This window comes from Oncorhynchus gorbuscha, linkage group LG07 (genome assembly GCF_021184085.1).
Source record: "Oncorhynchus gorbuscha isolate QuinsamMale2020 ecotype Even-year linkage group LG07, OgorEven_v1.0, whole genome shotgun sequence".
NCBI classification, from domain to species: Eukaryota; Metazoa; Chordata; class Actinopteri; order Salmoniformes; family Salmonidae; genus Oncorhynchus; species Oncorhynchus gorbuscha.
In genome coordinates, this window is record NC_060179.1 from 25,394,822 (window position 1) to 25,413,517 (window position 18,696).

The 18,696-nt window shown below is 40.6% G+C and overlaps 3 protein-coding genes across 6 annotated transcripts in view; 1 reads left to right on the forward strand and 2 right to left on the reverse strand.

The window, feature by feature from the left end:
- Positions 1-6,973, reverse strand: part of LOC124039698 (late secretory pathway protein AVL9 homolog) — a 32,210-nt gene extending 25,237 nt beyond the window's left edge. The window contains exons 1-2 of one of the 3 annotated variants that reach the window (XM_046355948.1): positions 6,635-6,973; positions 1,899-2,019 (exon numbers count right to left, since the gene is read on the reverse strand). Coding sequence is in view for 2 of the 3 variants with exons in the window: in XM_046355946.1 (XP_046211902.1) it covers positions 1,899-2,019; positions 5,629-5,871 (364 nt within the window). In the remaining variant the exon portion in view is untranslated. Of the gene's footprint in view, positions 1-1,898; positions 2,020-5,628; positions 6,602-6,634 lie in introns of those variants that run through there. The other 2 variants (XM_046355946.1, XM_046355947.1) reach the window with 2 other exon arrangements.
- Positions 6,950-12,351, forward strand: LOC124039701 (U6 snRNA-associated Sm-like protein LSm5). Of its 2 annotated transcripts, none has more exons than XM_046355951.1 (5): positions 6,950-7,102; positions 9,721-9,816; positions 10,728-10,755; positions 10,839-10,911; positions 12,059-12,351. In XM_046355951.1, the coding sequence occupies exons 1-5, from the start codon at positions 7,057-7,059 to the stop codon at positions 12,089-12,091; spliced, it is 276 nt and encodes a 91-aa protein (XP_046211907.1). In that variant the 5' UTR covers positions 6,950-7,056; the 3' UTR covers positions 12,092-12,351. The 2 variants fall into 2 exon arrangements, with proteins under 2 accessions (XP_046211907.1, XP_046211908.1); XM_046355952.1 differs by lacking the exon at positions 6,950-7,102 and adding an exon at positions 9,363-9,602.
- Positions 12,352-12,606: 255 nt separating this feature from the next.
- LOC124039700 (proteasome activator complex subunit 2-like) lies at positions 12,607-18,109 on the reverse strand. The gene is made up of 11 exons (XM_046355950.1): positions 17,957-18,109; positions 16,618-16,650; positions 16,424-16,486; positions 16,142-16,228; positions 14,632-14,677; positions 14,331-14,428; positions 14,013-14,081; positions 13,821-13,888; positions 13,641-13,695; positions 13,440-13,526; positions 12,607-13,046 (listed from the first exon to the last, which is right to left on the reverse strand). Exons 1-11 carry the CDS (start codon positions 18,002-18,004, stop codon positions 12,966-12,968), a joined length of 735 nt encoding a protein of 244 aa, XP_046211906.1. The 5' UTR covers positions 18,005-18,109; the 3' UTR covers positions 12,607-12,965.
- Positions 18,110-18,696: the final 587 nt, after the last annotated feature.

An 18,696-nucleotide genomic window follows, 5' to 3' on the forward strand; every position in this document is an offset into this window, starting at 1 on the left:
ATATTTCTAAAACTAAAAGCATTATATTTGGGACAAATCATTCACTAAACCCTAAACCTCAACTAAATAATGTGGAAATTGAGCAAGTTGAGGTGACTAAACTGCTTGGAATTACACTGGATTATAAACTGTCATGGTCAAAACATATTGATACAATAGTAACTAAGATGGGGAGAAGTATGTCTATAATAAGAACCTGCTCTACATGTGTTGACAGCACTGTCAACAAGGCAGGTCCTACAGGCCCTAGATTTGTCACACCTGGACTACTGTCCAGTCGTGTGGTCAGGTGCCACAAAATAATTACTTATGGAAATTGCAATTGGTTCAGAACAGGGCAGCACAGCTGGCCCTTGGATGTACACATAGAGCTAATATTAATAATATGCATGTCAATCTCTCCTGGCTCAAAGTGGAGGAGAGATCGACTTCATCACTGCTTATATTTATGAGAGGTATTGACATGTTGAATGCACCGAGCTGTCTGTTTGAACAACTGGCGCACAGCTCAGACACCCATGCATACCCCACAAGACATGCCACAAAAGGTCTCTTCACAGTCCCCAAGTCCAGAACAGACAATGGAAGGTGCACAGTACTAAATAGAGCCATGACTACTATTCCACATCAAGTAACTCATACAAGCAGTAACATTTGATTTTTAAAAAACAGATTAAAAAAACAAACACCTTTTGGAACAGCGGGGACTGTGAAGCAACACAGACATAGGCACAGACACATGCATACACACACACACACATGATAACATACACACTATACACACGTACACATGGGTTTTTAAAATTGAATAAACTGCCTTCATTTTGCTGGAACCTAGGAAGAGGAGGATCCGTAATAAATACAAATACAATAAAAATTGACCATGGGCATTAAGATCGGGTACTGGGCAGCTGTGCTCCAAATTGATGATTACTTGGGTTCTGCCAACTGTGAGCATGTGGCCAGGATTGAAATAAACGGAAAAGCATTACGGTACCCTTCATTCTGTGACATACAATTACTTTCTAATTATCTCACAAATCTCAGTTTTGGACAAGTGACTTTATGACCCAAATGATCCTATTTACACTTTGTAGTCAATTTTGGCACTAGAATAACTGTTTCTGACTCATATCGATGCCACATAGGACGTTTTCAAAAGGAGAAGTTGCTTTTATGGTTCAGTTGTACTTCAATTTTGTTCACTCCCTCTCTGTCAGAGGGGTTGGGTTCAATGCGGAAGACACATTGCAGTTGTACAACTGACTACAACACAACAAGCTAGGCAGGACAGCAGACCAAAGGTAAATCACATCACATGATGAGTGCTAACTAACGAGCCGGGCCTGTTGGCCTCAGTGATATTACAAACAGAAGGAGGCTTTGACAAGATGGAGGGCCTCAGGGCAACACTACCAAACAGAGCACAGCAGAGCAACACTATCACAGTCATCCACTGCACCACAGCTAGGCTATATAACTAGCTTAAACGATCATTTCCAGCCTTCCTGCTGATTCTACATTCTAACATGAGCAGTAGCCTTTTAAGGCCGAAGCCAAACATGATGACAAAGATATGTAGTCTATTTTTTCCACTGAGGTAATGGTGACTCATCAGCAGCGATTATTTTTACTTCATTTATTTAGCTATCAATTTATCAGGTAAGTTGGCTGAGAACACAGTCTTGCAGGGGCAAAGAGAGGGGTTGAACGTTCCACTCGGCATTTGGTTAAAACTATCAGGAGCAGGTTAATAACAAATGTGGGAGAGATGGACAGATAAGAAAGAAAAGAAGCAAAAGTGACTGGCTACATCCCAAATTGCACCCTATGGGCCCTGGTCAAAAGTAGTGCACTATAAAGGGAATAGAGTGCCATTTGGGACGCATAGTATGTACCTTCTTGGTAGTTGTGTGCCCCGTCAGGCAGGGCTAGGAAAGGCAGGTACTTCCACTCCTCGGGCAGGTTGCTGCTGTCATGGCCCTCCTCAGGGATGAGTGGAGGGTAAGAGTATTCCACCTGAGGAGAGAGAAAACAATGCAAAAAATAATGATACGATACTAAGTATCCATCCTACTAACCCACAAAACACCAACGCTAGCTATCTTAGGCAAGGACCAGATTGACTTAGCATAGCCCAGGGAGTAAAATGACTCAACTTAAAACAAGTAGGGCAAATGCACACAATTCAAAAATATGGCTCTTAATTTGTTAGGGAAAATAATAGCTCATACACTGTGTACAGTAAGGACAACATGCATAACAACAGTAGCCCAGATGAAGAGAGCTATTCACACTCATCATCATGTGACTGAGCCACAGCAGCCTCTAGATATTGTGCGGAACATGTTCAAGGTCCTGTTTGTTATCAGCTGTTCATCAACTTGTTCAACAAGACGCCTGTAGCTTTGTGGTGGAAATAGAATAAAACTTTATTGCCCATCCAGAATGGAAATGTTTCTTTGGCATCACCTTCCATTAAAAATGATCACATACATTCTCACATCAGACACATTTTTTTTTTTACCTTTATTTTACTTGGCAAGTCAGTTAAGAACAAATTCTTATTTTCAATGATGGCCTAGGAACAGTGGGTTAACTGCCTGTTCAGGGGCAGAACGACAGATTTGTACCTTGTCAGCTTGGGGATTCGAACTTGCAACCTTTCGGTTACTAGTCTAACGCTCTAACCACTAGGCTACCCTGCCGCCCCAGTTAGTCCATCATGTTACATCCACTACCAACATAGAAGACATTAACACATCCACTCACAACTGACCGCTGTCCCAACTGCACTGGATAGATCGGTACATATACTGATACAACTTACTTTGCACTTAATCATCCAACAGCACAATGAACGACGGAATGTTTGAACATGTTTTTCTTGGCGATGGGCATTCTGAACCGCCGGCCAGTGGGAAGCCTCTCCAACTGAGGGTGAAGAGGGGGAGGGGTCGCCAACAATGGCCAGTGCCTTCTTTTTGGTTGCCTTGTTGAACAGACTGCTCAAATGTGCCGTTGCTCAACTAAATTACTTTGTTGGCTGTGTTTACTATTTTGGTCAGGCCAAAGGCCAAATAACCACAACCTTGGCAAATAGTACATAATATGTAATGTGCAATTATTATGCAATTGCTCATTTACACTGGCTACATTTGCTAAGGAATTATGCCATTGTTGCTGTGCAAATCAAAAGTCCAGGATGATTTGTTGCAATTGTGTAGGGCTATATTTTTGCAGTTAAGAAAAAGGCAATAAAATAACTGGGAGTAAGCCCCAAACGGCACCCTATTCTCTATGTAGTGCACTACTTTTGACCATGGAGCAATAGAAACCAGAGAGCTCTCACTCTCCTTAGCACCATATCCATGTCCCCTCCCCAGTCCCTACACCAATCATTGATCCCTCTATTGACAAAGCCACTCACGTGACAGACAGGTGTCATCTAGGCTCTCTAGTGCCACGAAAGCACAGGTGGAGGTGTAGGACCCACACAACTACCCCCACAGAGAGGTCTCTTTCTCTCCCTAACTGCAATTCTGAGGGGAGGGGGAGTGAGGCTCTAAGATACTCCACACCAAGGATGCATCCCAAATGGCACCTATACCCTATATAGTGCACTACTTTTACCCAGGTCCCATAGAGAGAGATGATTTTGTTTCTTCTCACTTTTGTTTATTTAACTTCCTTTGGCAATGTAAACATATGTTCTCATGCCAATAAAGCCTCTTTGAAACAAATTGATAGACAGAGAGAAAGAGCAAGAGAGAGACAAAGTCAGCGAGGCCCCCTGCCAGAAAGACAAGAACCTAATCTAGTGATACCCAGTCTAACCCAGTAGGTCTCCTATCAGGTAACAGACAATACCACTCCACCTCCATGTCCGTGTCCCAAATTCCACCACATTCATATATAGTGCACTACATTTGACAAGGCACCCTTAGGACTCTGGTCAAAAGTAATGCACTATAAAAGGGAACAGTGTCATTTGAGACGCAGCCTACCCCTCGAGTGAACACCTAGGCTATCACCTGACAAACAAAACCCTCTGTCTGGTCTGTCTTTAACCGGTTTGGTGGTAGTGTTCACAAGGGGAAGGGTTTGGGCCTGTTTGTAACGCACTCGCACACACACACTTTTATCCGTCTGTCAGAATGAGCAGCAGCTGGGTCTCCGAGAGCTCTGAAAAAGGCAGACTTACTTCAGGACAAAGGGGCAGGCAGTAACAAAGAAACAGAACACAAAGTGGTCGTTGTTGTCTTGATGAACTTCTTGCAGCAGGCTGTTGGCTCTGTGGTGCATGAAAGGTAGGGTACGAAGACATGGCTAAGATGGCATTAACAGAACAGAAACTGACAGAGCCTAATATAAATTGAAGAAGAATATTTTGTCCAGTCTTTGGCTGCAATGCAAAACAAGTCGGAGCCTAGGACTTTCTGTTATTTTTTTTTATAAAGAGTTATGTGCGTGCAGTAGGCTGGGCTACTTTATTGAGCAGGAGCTAATGAGCATAACTCACACACATACAGCAAGGCCTGTGGGCTAATTGTGTTGGTTGAAAACATGTGCAGTAAAAATCCCCATCCGTTCTTTATGGGAGACTGCTGGCCTATTTGTGTACCTCTGGAGGGATAGCCCCTCCTCTTCAGAAGCTCTGTAGATAATAACTCAAGTTCATTGCAATAATCTTCTTGTCCCTGTTAATTTCACACACACACTTTCACTAGGTTACTAACCAGGTGTAAACACTGCCCTTCGGCCTTGTTGTGAACATTATATGCAGTGTGTCTGTCAAGCTCTCCTTCACTTGTCAGTGACTCTCTAAACTTTATCCGAATCCCTAAAAAACAGAATCACAGTGACAACAACATTGCAAGCTGTGACTGTGGATATCTCTTTGGATTTGTCAATAATAGGTTATTTAACACAGTCACAGAACTGAGGCAGTATAGGCAATTAGTGCAAACATTGGCAGGATGAAATACAAAGCTCTGGCTAAGAGTGAGTTAATGAGCCACGGAGAGACAAGATCTCAGATGAAATCTCATGTCAGTTAAAAGTGCAAATTAATGCACAGTTTCAGTACTTGGAATTGATTGCAGTTGATAAATGGTGCACAGGCATCATACCATCTCTTACATGAATAAGCCTGTTATCAGTGTGCCTCCCGGGCCCATATAAATCTAGATAGTTAGGCTTCATCACAACATAACACGACTTCACCATGCACTACCATGAATTCTAGGTAATCCAACAAGGTGGTCTCTGATTGTTTACAACTGTGTTAGCTATGTAAAGAAGATGTTGTGTTAGTAATACCCTCCTGGTCTACCCCATAAGTGCTCTTCCATAAGCAACAAGTGATCAATGACTTCCTGCCAAGCAGCAGTGTTGGTCTGTCTGTCAACCACTGGTCGGTATAACAGAACAGGAACGGTCCCTGGGTGGGTTGTTGTTGCTGATCAGTCAAATGCCCATTTGACTCGCACCCTCACTCAGGCATTACCCAATGCTTGACGTGTTGTGTAGCCTGGTAGGAGCAGCTCTCCAGTGCATTCTCTGCTACTAAAAAAAAAAAAAACTGGCACGGGGAGCTAGTTAGCATGCCACCCGAGCTTGACGTACCTGACAGCCTTTCTTGTGGTGAAATCCGACCACCACGATATGCAATACGGGTCCCTTGAGTTCCTCTTTGCCATGCGACTCCATGGCCGCAGATATTTGGGCAGTTATGTGTTGTTTTTCACCTGAGATATCAATGTAAACAGGGTTGGAACGAGCAGTGCTGCTTCTGCTCCTCGAATCAACGTCCGCAGTCACGCAATCAACGCAATGGATTTTCTCTTCCTCTTCGTCTGTTCCAGTCATGTTGCAGTAGTAGCATGACGTCACTCAAATGTAGCGCCACCGCTTGGGTATTGATTTCACCAGTCTTTTACATGATTTGGCCCACGGAATGCATCACGGTAACTTTTTTTCTGTTCTGTTTCTGTTAAATGATTATTTATTTTAAATATTAATTGATCATAACACAAAACAGCGTAGCGCTGGTGTAAAAATAGAAATGAGTGCAATTCTTCTTTAGATCTGTATTGGCGGATCGCAACCGACTGAAAGGTGCATACACCGCCACCTACTGTAGTGGAGTTCAAGGTCGGTAGGCCTCCTTACTAATCTATTTCTCTTATCTAGCCCTGTGTTTCCGCCTACTGTTCTGGAGTGTACATGCATTACAATGTGAAACAAAAATGTTAGGAAAAGGGACGGGGGAAAGGGAAGAAACCTACACCCATTACGACCTTCCACTACTTGGTCCTATCTGATCCTACACCAGGATGGCAGCTTGTGAGGACAGGGCACTAATTAAACACACTTAACTCTTCTGCAGTAAAATCTCGTACACCCAAGTACTTCTCTGCAGCTGCTACCACAACATTTATGTTCTGTGATTTACGTTCAATTTCTGCAGTACAGTTGATAACATTTACATTTTACATTTAAGTCATTTAGCAGACGCTCTTATCCAGAGCGACTTACAAATTGGATAACCATGGCTATGAACGCTAAAGAAACCAACCTTACTGAAGCACATATCATTCCTATCACTCTCTTTTGGCCTTGGCCTACTCACAGGGATAGAAAGGATCCCTCGTCCTGGACCAATCTTCCTCTACTACACTCTTCACTGCCTCAGCATATTACACCTTCTGTACCACTTTGATCCTGGCAACCTCAACCTGCCTTTCTCTCACCGGACACTTCTGATCTCGAGCACCATGGGCACCCCTACAGTTAACACACAATTTGTCCACCGATACTAGACATTCATTTGTCTCATGCTCTTCTACGCACTTCTCACATTTGGAAATATCCCTCCTACACACTGCTGCAACATGACCACTGGACTTTTTGTCGGATGAAGACTCAGCAGGACACGACCGAGACTGCGTCGCACCAAACGACCGGTACCACCATCTGTGTTCGACTGTTGTAGTCTGATGATTCCTATCGTCCATTTTTCAATCGATTACTTCAGTCTTTTTCAAACTAAACATGGCGGCCACCCCAGCTACAAATCCATCACAGTTGCTCCCACTTGGTTTGTTTGATTTTGTTAATAATTTTAATGTCCAGCTAGCTTTACAGATACCGAGTACGTTGCTAACGCTTGAAGTCGTGTTGCGACAGTTACACTTTTGACAGATATGACATGCAGAAGTCATGTTAGCAGTATTGCTAAGGTATAGCACTGGTGAAGTTGGTTTGAGATTCGACATTCGGACGTTCAAACACCAATAGCTCGTTAACTATTTGAGCTACAGACCTCAGGGTCTTTATGAAAGAAAAAAATGTGTACAACATTTCACAGGTTTGAATTTTCCCCGATTCCGACCCGAGTTTAATAATCGCACAGCAACGGGGTAGGCAGCCTAGCGCATGGTCAACGCAACAAGTTAGGGACCATCAACGAAGTGCATGATCAAACTATTCAAATTTCAATAACTATTTGATCATATAGAAACTTCAAACCAACGTTAAAACTGTTCAGAAGGGAGGGACACATGCTGCACATATTTTGTTTGCCTCAATGTTAAAACATGTTATCACAATTTCTACATGTTAGATGTAACGATTTTTGTTCTGTGGTAAGCATGGTCGTTCCATCTATTCAGTGCCTTTTGAGAAGTGTAATTTGGTTTTTAAAAATATGTAAAAGATTTAACCTCTTAACATTGTCATAAAGAGCATATGTTCAACTTCACAAACAAGTTCACCCATCTCAAGAGATTAAATAAAAAAAGGACTATATTAAAGCTGCAATATGTAACTTTTTGGGTGACCTACTAAATTCACATAGAAATGGGTTATAGATCTGTCATTCTCATTGAAAGCAAGTCTAAGAAGCGGTAGATCTGGTCTCTGTGTTATTTCTATGCTTCCTGTTCATTAATGTGTATTTTGGTTTTGTACACCAGCTTCAAACAGATGAAAATAAAAATGTTGGTTATGGATAAGATATTTGACGATGGTACAATAATTCTCTACACCATGCGTGCTTGTTTTGTCACAAACTGAAATTAGGTGAACTATTTGAATTTTAGCAACCAGGAAATGGAGCAATTTCTGCATAGTGCACCTTTAACTGCCAAATAAAGCAAAAACTGTTTTATTTGTTACCTTTGTTTAACTAGACAAGTCGGTTAAGAACAAATTCTTATTTACAATGACGGCCTAGGAACAGTGGGTTAACTGCCTTGTTCAGGAGCAGAACAATAGATTTTTACCTTGTCAGCTCAGGGATTCAATCTAGCAACCTTTCGGTTACTGCCCCAATGCTCTAACCACTAGGCTACCTGGGGTTGACAAGTTAATCTTAAAAATCGCTAGATGGCGCTATTATTCCTTACGTCATTTGCAACATGACGTCACACATTAATCTGCACTGCCGGTAATTACACTCCCCTGGCGACCGGTTCGTACATAAATCATCCCCCATTCAGGCTGCAAAGGTGTCGGTTCCCTCTTTAACTTGATTTAAAGACCAAACAAAACTGAAAAATATGCTTACTGTCTTAATAAAACACAATTTTCCACCACTGTGCTAGAGTGACTAATGCAACTTCCCGATGTTGAATACCGCAAGGGGTAAACAAAAGACTGCAACTGAATTGACTGAATTTGGTATGCAACATTCGTAAATTGTCAGAAAATCCGTAAATGGTGGTGGAAAATTATGTTTTATTAAGACGGTAGGCATATTTCCCTCTTTTTTTTAAGCTGGCGGAATATTAAATCATGTAGCGTCTGTCCAGGCTACCATAAATCCCCTTTTATTTGTTTTAATTTCACCTTTATTTAACCAGGTAGGCCAGTTGAGAACAAGTTTTCATTTACAACTGCGACCTGGCCAAGATAAAGCAAAGCAGTGCGACAAAAACAACACAGAGTTACACATAAACATTGTCAATAACACAATAGAAAAATCTACGTACAGTCAGACCCGTCCAGAGTAGTGATGCTGGAATGGCAGGCAGGTGCGGGCAATGATCGGTTTAAGAGCATGCATTTAGTTTTATTTGCATTCAAGAGCAGTTGGAGGCCACGGAATGAGAGTTGTATGGCATTGAAGCTGGAAGTTAGTTAACACAGTGTCCAAAGAAGGGCCAGAAGTTTACAGAATGGTGTCGTCTGTGTAGAGGTGGATCAGAGAATCACCAGCAGCAAGAGCGACATCGTTGATGTATACAGAGAAGAGAGTTAGCCCGAGAATTGAACCCTGGGGCACCCCCATAGAGACTGCCAGAGGTCCGGACAACAGGCCCTTTGATTTGACACACTGAACTCTATCAGAGAAGTAGTTGGTGAACCAGGCGAGGAAGTAATTTGAGAAACCAAGGCTGTTGAGTCTGCCAATAAGAATGTGGTGTTTGACAGAGCCGAAAGTCTTGGCCAGGACGATGAAGGCGGCTGCACAGTAATGTCTCTTATCGATGGCGGTTATGATAATCGTTTAGGATCTTGAGCGAGGCTGAGGTGTACCCATGACCAGCTCTGAAACCAGATTGCATAGCGGAGAAGGCACGGTGCGATTCGAAATGGTCGGTAATCTGTTTGTTGACTTGGCTTTCGAAGACCTTAGAAAGGCAGGGTAGGAAAGATATAGGTCATGCAAGTAATCATGTGATTTCAACATCTCCTCTTTGTGTTCTCTTCCAGAGCTCGTGGACAAATGTATAGGTTCCCGAATCCATATAGTCATGAAAAACGACAAAGAAATTGTCGGCACCCTATTGGGTTTCGATGATTTTGTCAGTATCCTTTCTGGAAATGTCCTACATAACGTCTCATTATTTGTCGTTCATTTTAATGAAGGTTTTGCACTTTAGCAGTAGTTTTGCAATCTATTCAATTCAAACATTGTTACTGTAGTCATTTATGCTATACAAAAATATAAACGCAACATGCGTAATTTATTTTACTGAGTTACAGTTCATATGAGGAAATCAGTCAATTGAAATAAATTGATTAGGCCCTAATCTATGGATTAAACATGACTGGGAATACATATATGGTATATGTCACCAACAGATGCATAAAATATGGGCCTTAGGATCTCGTCACAGTATTTTTGTGTATTCAAATTGCCATTGATAAAACGCAATTGTGTTCGTTGTCCGTAGCTTATGCCTGCCCATAGTGGGGTTATGTTCACAATGTTGACATCGGAAAACCGCTCACCCACACAACGCCATCTGCGGATGTGAGGTCGGTTGGACGTACTGCAAAATTCTCTCAAACAATGTTGGAGGCATCTTATGTTAGAGAAATTAACATTAAATTATCTTGCAAACAGCTCTGGTGGACATTCCTGCAGTTAGCTGTGGCATGGTGTTGTGTGACAAAACTGCACATTTTAGTGACCTTTTATTGTCCCCAGCACAAGGTGCACCTGTGTACCGACCATGCTGTCAGCTTCTTGATATGTCACACCTGTCAGGTGGATGGATTATCTTGGCAAAGGAGAAATGCTCAATAACAGGGATGTAAACAAATTTGTGCACAACATTTTTGAGAAATAAGCTTTGTGTGCATATAGAACATTTCTCATATCACTTTTTTCAGCCCATGTACCATGGGACGGACAATTTACATGCTGCGTTTATATTTCTGTTCAGTGTATATTGTCAGTAAATATACAGTTGATCCTTCACCCACCTCTTCAGACATGGTGTTGGAGGACGTGACAGAATTGTAAGTACTTTCGCCCATTAAATCTTTTCAGATCTGATGATTCTGGACATGTTTTATCCTTCACCTTAATGACTGTATTTTAGTGAAATCACACCGGAGGGAAGAAGGATAACCAAACTGGACCAGATCCTACTTAACGGCAACAACATCACCATGGTAGGTGTAATGAGGTTATGCTGCTAACCCTTTAAGCCTATTCTCAGCCGGCTGGTAGAGCATGTTTTGACAATGGATTTATAAGTGGATATGAAAACAACCTACACTTGAACTTAATTGGTCAACTCCCCCAGCACCACTTTACATTATTTTGTATATTTTTGGGTTCCTGCGGTTCAGTGTTGTGGCACTCTAACTTTGCCCACTTAGAGGGCTATAAGAAAACTCAGTCACTAAAGATATGGGATAAAAGGCAGGAATTCAGTTGGTGAGGGATTAATATTGCACCATTCCCGTTAGTAGAGACCTTGAAGAGTAGGAATATGAAAATAAATCGTTTAACTGCTATTTTTATTTTTTTTACATTTTATGTCAGTAAAAGTATGGTGGACTAAGAATAGGGTACATACATTTAAAAAAAGATATGTTTAAAATATAAATTGTTGACAAAACTATATTAGGCAACATCAATTCATAAAAGCACATTTCATGGCCAATAAGGTAAATTAATCAATATTCACATTTAAGGTCGACCTATAAAAAAAAACTGCACGTTGTTAAGTATCTCAAAATGTAGTCTGAAGATGTGGAAGAACCCTGGCTCATTTGAAATCAACTATTTTGAGGGACATTCCACAAAACATCACCTGAAAATGCATTCATTTCTATGTAATTGAATATTCATGTTTCGACATACACAATTACCATAATGTGACCTTAATATACAATGCTTAGCTAATACTTACCTATAAAAGCAGACCTATTGTCATTTTTGTAATATTGTTGAAATGACTAAAAATTCTATGCAAATTGCCATTTGAGTATGTCATTGCTGGTATGACTGACTTCTCAACCACCTGGTAGAGAGCGCTGTTGGTTTCAAAATTAACAGCAAGTAGAAAAAAATACTATTTGTTAGTAATAGGAATTTAAGGTGAAATAATTGTTTCAACATGTTTTTCAATTAGATACAGTTAAAGGGTTAACCGTAATGCTTCACGAGCCCAAACACCGGTATTCAATCTGGTCTTTGCAAACACACGTGACTGCCCTCTTGAAATGCGATGGCGCAGGTAGTGGTATTTCAAAAGCTGAACTTATCAAACACTTGCTGCATGATATATTGTCACTACTTCTTCTGTTCTAGCTCATACCTGGAGGCGAAGGGCCTGAAGTATGAAAAAAGAAGCAGAGTTTTTATGTTCTTGTGGATGTATACTTGCCTTCCCATCAGTAGTTACTTTAGCCAGTTTGTGATAATGTTATATTTTGGGTTCTTTCTTTCAGTTGAGAAGATTTGTAACAAGTGTTTTCCCTAATGAAGCCTTGATAATGTGTGTACAGCGCAACAGGTGGTTTGACCTTTGACATGTAAACCATTTCTACCATGTAGTGAAACTACACATTTTTTCTTATAAATAAATACCAGATTAAGTGTCATTGGAAATAAAGAACCCCCAGTGTGTTCATTTGTAGCTCCTAAAAGGACAAGACAGACCAACACGAATGTCAGCCATGCCCAGCGGGCGGGTGTCCCTCACCTTTGACCACAGAACGTCGGCCGTCATTTTCTGTTAATTTCCCAATGATTTTACTTGTTTAAAAAAATTGCCACAGTTCAACTTCGGGGACGACATTCATTATGGTGCGTCTTCCCTAGAAGTCTGCTGGAAGTTTTCAAAATGAGTCTCTAGGTTCAGTGTTAAAGATGCGTTTATTAGCATGAATAAAAGAAACTGAAAAATCTGGACAAAGCCAAGCAGCTTTGTTGCAGTTGTACAAACAGGACTGATTGGTATAGTAGGACACCAAAGGATGGAAATTAAACAAGTCTGCTAGCCTGAGGCTAGTAGAAAATGTGCCAAACTAGGCCGCTAGCTAAATTCTCTCATTTCAAATATCACATGGCATAGAACAATGTCACCCGGGTTATTTCAAACTGTGGTCTAATAGCCTGGCTGGCCAGTCCCAACAATCCATCTCTTAGTATACCCCTGAAAAATGTCACATTGTTGAGGCTGACTATTCTTTCATTCCTCCCCTTCATGCATATCTCAGTACATTGAGGGCTTTTCTTCTCCTTTCGGATTAGTGACTTTTTCCAGGTTCTTGCTGATGATGTCATACAGTTCTGCCTGTAGCACACAAACACAGATAGAAACATTGAAGTAAGTGCTCTTGCATCTTTTACAGTACACTGGAGCTTATCTTTGGGGTTGGAGGTTTATAGCTGGACCTAAAACAAACCAGGTTGTGGGACGTAGTTTCATCTTGACATTAGTTCACTTTAGAGGTCTAAAAACATCCGACAAACATTAATTAATCCCTTTGACCCATTCCTCTTATAGATTAATGATGTTATTAATAATAATAGACTAGTGTTAGTAGTAGCAGTATATACACTACTATAGTCATGTATATGGTAGTAGCATCTTGGATCTGTCCCAAATGAGACCCTATTCCCTATTTAGTACACTACTTTTGACCAGAGCCATAAGGGGCACTATATAGGGAACAGGGTCACTCACATAGAAGCCACGGATGTCCAGAAGGATGACTCTGATGTCAGAGTAAACAGCCTCATCCTTCTCATGGACCAGAGAGCGGTAGTCCATCTGATAACAGGAAGAAGGAGAAGAAATATGGGGATGAGTAAGAGAAGGGCATGTGTCAGACAATGGGTCAGTTGAATACAAAATTGGGTAGTGTCTACAAATGCCAATTCTCACCACATGAGTTAACTTGGAGGCTTTAGCCACTGCATCACCCCTCTCTGAAAAGTACCTGAAGGACCAAAAGTTATTGTGAAATGTATATCTATTTTGTCAAAGGTTGTCGTCAAATTTAGGATCAATGTATGATAACCTCAACTGCTCTAAGTTACTTGAACGTATGAAAAGCTATCATACTTGTTAATGTTGGTGTGGAAGCCATCCACTTTGGTCTTCACTGCAGCTATTCTTTCCAAGATTTTCTCCTGGAAGTAACACATGGAAATCGATTTTAATGAAACATCAGGAGAATACAATTCCATCTGTACCAGTTTAATGTTTTCCATGAACGACCACTTGACCGTAAACATACGTGTGTTGACCATTTACCTGGATTGCAACGCCAAAGTCATTCCCATCCTCTATTTTGGGGATGAGATGCTGAATCCAGCAGGACACCTAAGAAGATAAACATCAATGACTGCTACAGTAAATTTAAACCTTCACCAACCTATATCAGAGTGTTGTATCTCATTTGACCACAAGGGGTCACTGTTGCTTTATTTTTCGTATTCTTACTGTAATGGCCTCAGTGCTAGGACATCTGTCTAATTCTTACTGTAATGGTGGTCTTCCGCAGTGCTAGGATCTCTGTATGATTCTCACTGTAATGGTCTCCCTCAGTGGTAGGATCTCTATAGTTCTTACTGTAATGATTGTCTCCCTCAGTGCTAGGATCTCTGGTTTGACTCTGTCAAGCAGCTTCACAATCTTCTCATTCCCTTTGATGAAGCCACATTTTGGAGCTGAAAGAGACCAAGGAAAAACAACACCAACTGGTAAGTTGCCACCACCTGCATCCATATAAAATACATTTATGGAAAATAATAAAAATACCCACTACTTGGAATTATTTTAGAAGCCTATTTTTAAAATAAGTGGTCTTGAGCTAAGGAATGGCAACTACCACTCCTGGAGGAAGGCAATGACTTGAACCACTGTCTCTTACCCTTCTTCTTCTTATCATCATCATCATTCTTGTCAGTCTCCATTTCCTGGAGGGAGAATAAATTAGTAAATAAATCTGTAGCTAATCTACCATGTGAAATATACAGTGCATTCAGAAAGTATTCAGACCCCTTCACTTTCTCCACATTTTGTTACATTACAGCCTTATTCTAAAATGTATTAAATCAAATAATTAGTTTACACACAATACCCCATAATGACAAAACAAAAACAGGTTTAGATATTGGCAAATGTACAAAAAAATAGAAAACAGTACCTTATTTACATAAGTATTCAGCACATATTGCACTTTTACTTTCTTCTCCAACACTTTGTTTTTGCATCATTTAAACCAAATTGAACATGTTCCATTATTTATTTGAGACTAAATAGATTTTATTGATTTATTAAGTAAAAATGTGTGTTCAATCAGCATTGTTATACTTGTCATTATTACAAATATATATAAAAATTGTCCGATTAATCGGCATAGGCTTTTTTGGGTCCTCCAATAAATCGGTATCGGCGTCAAAACTCTAATCCAGAGCATCCCAAACAGGTTCAACGGGTGACATGTCTGAGTATGCAGGCCATGGAAGAACTGGGACATTTTCAGCTTCCAGGAATTATGTACAGATCCTTGCGACATGGGGCTGTGCATTACCATGCTGAAACATGAGGCGATGGATGAATGGCACGACAATGAGCCTCAGGAACTTGTCACAGTATCTCTGTGCATTCAAATTGCCATCGATAAAATGCAATTGTGTTCGTTGTCCGTAGCTTATGCCTACCAATATCATAACCCCACCATGGGGCACTCTGTTCACAACGTTGACATCAGCAAACCCCCTCCCCCACACAACATCATATACGTGGTCTGTGGTTGTGAGGCCGGTTGAGCGTACTGCCAAATTCTCTAAAACAATGTTGAAGAGGCTTATGGTAGAGAAATTAACAGTCTATTCTCTGGCAACAGCTCTAGTGGACATTACTGCAGTCAACATGTAATTTGCACACTAACTTGAAACATCTGTGGCATTGTGTTGTGTGACAAAACTGCACGTTTTAGAGTGGCCTTGTATTGTCCCCGGCACAAGGTGCACCTGTGTAATGATCGTGCTGTTTAATCAGCTTCTTGATATGCCACACATGTCAGGTAGATGGATTATCTTGACAAAGGAGAAATGCTCACTAACAGGGATGGGGGAAAAAATATATTTTAAAAAGTGCACAATTTGACATAAGCTTTTAATGCGCATGGAACATTTCTGGGATCTTTATTTCAGCTCATGAAACATGTGACCAACACTTGTTGCGTTTATATTTTTGTTCAGTGTATTTGGTATGTGTCCCAAATAGCCCCCAGTTGCCTATATAGTGCGCTACTTTTGAACAGAGCCCTGTGGGTAGCCCAATGGGCCTTAGTCAAAAGAAGTTCAAAATAGTAAATAGGGTGCCATTTGGGAACATATTTTGTATTTGGTTAGAAGAGCATGATAGCCAGTCACCTCATCATCTGGAGTAGGAGGGTCTGGTATAGGGATGTCTAGAGGAGCATGGAGAGTGGACAGGTCTGTGATGCTGAGATCCTCCTCCTGGGAAAGAAATGGAAAGGAGAGTGGGATAGAGGAAGAGTGGGAGGGATAAAGGAGAAGAGGAGTGGGAGGGAAGTGGAGAGATAGATGAGAGGAAAGTAGGTAGAGCCGGTTGGACAAGATATGGATGAAAAGGTTGGTTAATTTCACAATGTGGGAACATACATGGGATGTGAACTAACCAATGAGGCCTACCTTCAGCAGGTTGTCCAGTTGGGTGATCTTCAATGGGATGTAGTTTGAAAACAGATCCTCTGCCTAAACAAAACAGAAATAGGTAAGAACTAACTACACCATTATGCCACAATGGCATGCCCCTTTCTACTTCAAATGGTAATGCATTGCACCAGCAGACATCTGTTAACACAATAAGGCAAACACATACTAACCTGTTGATACAGAGACTTGCGGAAGTTATCCACCTAAGGCGAAGGGACGAAAAGAAGATACTGTTTCAAACTAATGAAAGACACCCTCTTCCACTTACAATATTTGTCGTTGGTCCAAATTGGTCCAAATTATTAGCCAAGCAAGGGTAGTTTGCAACCAAAGCCCCACAGCCCTCGTTTTTTTAATGGAGTTTGCGAGTGTACAATTATGAAACGCCCCATAATTCAATTTGCAACGATTGTACATCTGCTAAGAAGAGTCCGCCTAAACGTAAAACCTCAATGGCAATACAGAGTCAACATACAAGTGTAAGTAAAAACAAATGGAAATAAGTTATTTTTAAATAGTGCTACTAATACAAAGCACTTCTTATAAAAGTAATTATGTTTTTGTTTGGTTGTCTTTTGGAAATAAAACATTTTCTTTCTTCAGAAGTTCCAGCTAGGCATTACTTATATAGTTAATAAGTAGACATGCAATCATAATTGACGATAGCGCATATAATGCACACACAAGCTACCGGTGGCTGAAAACACAATCATCTCGGATGAACGAGTGACGAATTTCCGGCAACGGCGGTCCATTTAAAACTCATTCCTTCCTACCTTGCCCTCGAAGTGTATACTCGTCAGACGTCATAACACGTCATCAGAAGTGTCTACTTAATTTGAGGTCTGGGGGTGTGTCATAAGTGTTTGGAAAGCAGCCTTTGTCTAAGTGGTGCATAATGTGGAAATAGGTGCACTAATCTCATACTATAAAATAACTTAAACTCACAAGAACATTAGGATCAGTGTGTCATAATTGTGTACTATATTGTCAACTACGTTTACACACCTAAACCCAGGTGGTGTTAGTCGCGCTGCAAAAAAAGACAGCCCAATCAAGTAAACCAATGAAACCGTTCTTACCCGTTTTGTTTTGCTTTCGCTTTTGCATGAGTAATGGCTGTCTGGCAGAGTGACTAGGGAATTTTCCAACTAACAACGGCTGAACGTAACAGAACAAAATGTAATAAGTTATTTGTTTCTCAGGCCATATCGCAAGAAAAAAAAGTTTAGTTATAACATATATGTAGGTATTCTTATGCAACCATTCGCGCACAGTTAAATGGTAACATTATGTAAGAAAAAACATTTAGCCCAATTAACGCTAGCAAGGTTTCTTGGTCCATTGACGTGATTTAGGCTACACATAGCTTCGATGCAACCAAGATAGTTGCACCGAAGCTAAACTAATGTAGCTAACGTTAGCTAGCTACATCGTGGAGATGCCAAAACAACGGCTAAATTTAACGCTTAACACTTAATAACAACACATGCATTAGTTAGTGCTTACCTTCACTGCGTTTACAGCTTTTATTTTCAGTACAGATGATCTCGACATTTTGAGAACGGTTTAGTGAAAATATGATCAAGTAAAAGGCCCGTCGTTGTAAGTCTATTTCCTCAAAGAAGCCTACTTTCGTTTTCATAGGATTACATTCGAAAACCACCTGATCAAGCCACACCCACTGAATTAATTCTTCAACAAAATATATAGTCGCTTGATATTTAGCACATTTGTTTGCTATTGAATTAAATGGCCATTTCAGATACAGTTGCTTGCTCACAAACTCATTATTGGAGACGACCAAGACCAAAACTCCCCATACAAAACATATTTACTGGGGACATTTTAATTGTGGGAACCCACAACAATTGTGTATATAACACATTTGTTGGCATTGGCATAATTATATTACATTTACATGGGAGTTGGCTTTGATTAAAGTTTCATCACAAACGCATTGATGATCATTGACCAATAGAGGGCGGCACACATCAAGGTTTGTATTTTCCCGTGATGGATGTCTTCACTTTACTGTTGGACTACCCTTCACTGCATACCTGCATAGCAGCTTATCCGTGTGTACGTTTTATATGCATACAAATATAGCCTATGACAATGGCATACACATACCATTGCTTGTCAAACCTGGTATTTAGTATTTTATTAGGATCCAAATAGGAAAGCTAGACTAACCAGGAGGACATGTCTAAAAAGCTTTCCTCACTATATTTATAATAATGTCTTCA

Coding starts and splice junctions, on each gene's coding strand:
- LOC124039700 (XM_046355950.1), bottom strand. CDS start 18,004: ATGTCGAGATCATCTGTACTGAAAATAAAAGCTGTAAACGCAGTGAAG. Junction 14,678..16,141: donor CTCCTACTCCAGATGATGAG/GTGACTGGCTAT, acceptor TTCTCCCTCCAG/GAAATGGAGACTGACAAGAA. Junction 13,527..13,640: donor CCTCCAAGTTAACTCATGTG/GTGAGAATTGGC, acceptor TCCTGTTATCAG/ATGGACTACCGCTCTCTGGT.
- LOC124039701 (XM_046355951.1), top strand. CDS start 7,057: ATGGCGGCCACCCCAGCTACAAATCCATCACAGTTGCTCCCACTTG. Junction 9,817..10,727: donor GGGTTTCGATGATTTTGTCA/GTATCCTTTCTG, acceptor CCACCTCTTCAG/ACATGGTGTTGGAGGACGTG. Junction 10,756..10,838: donor TTGGAGGACGTGACAGAATT/GTAAGTACTTTC, acceptor ACTGTATTTTAG/TGAAATCACACCGGAGGGAA.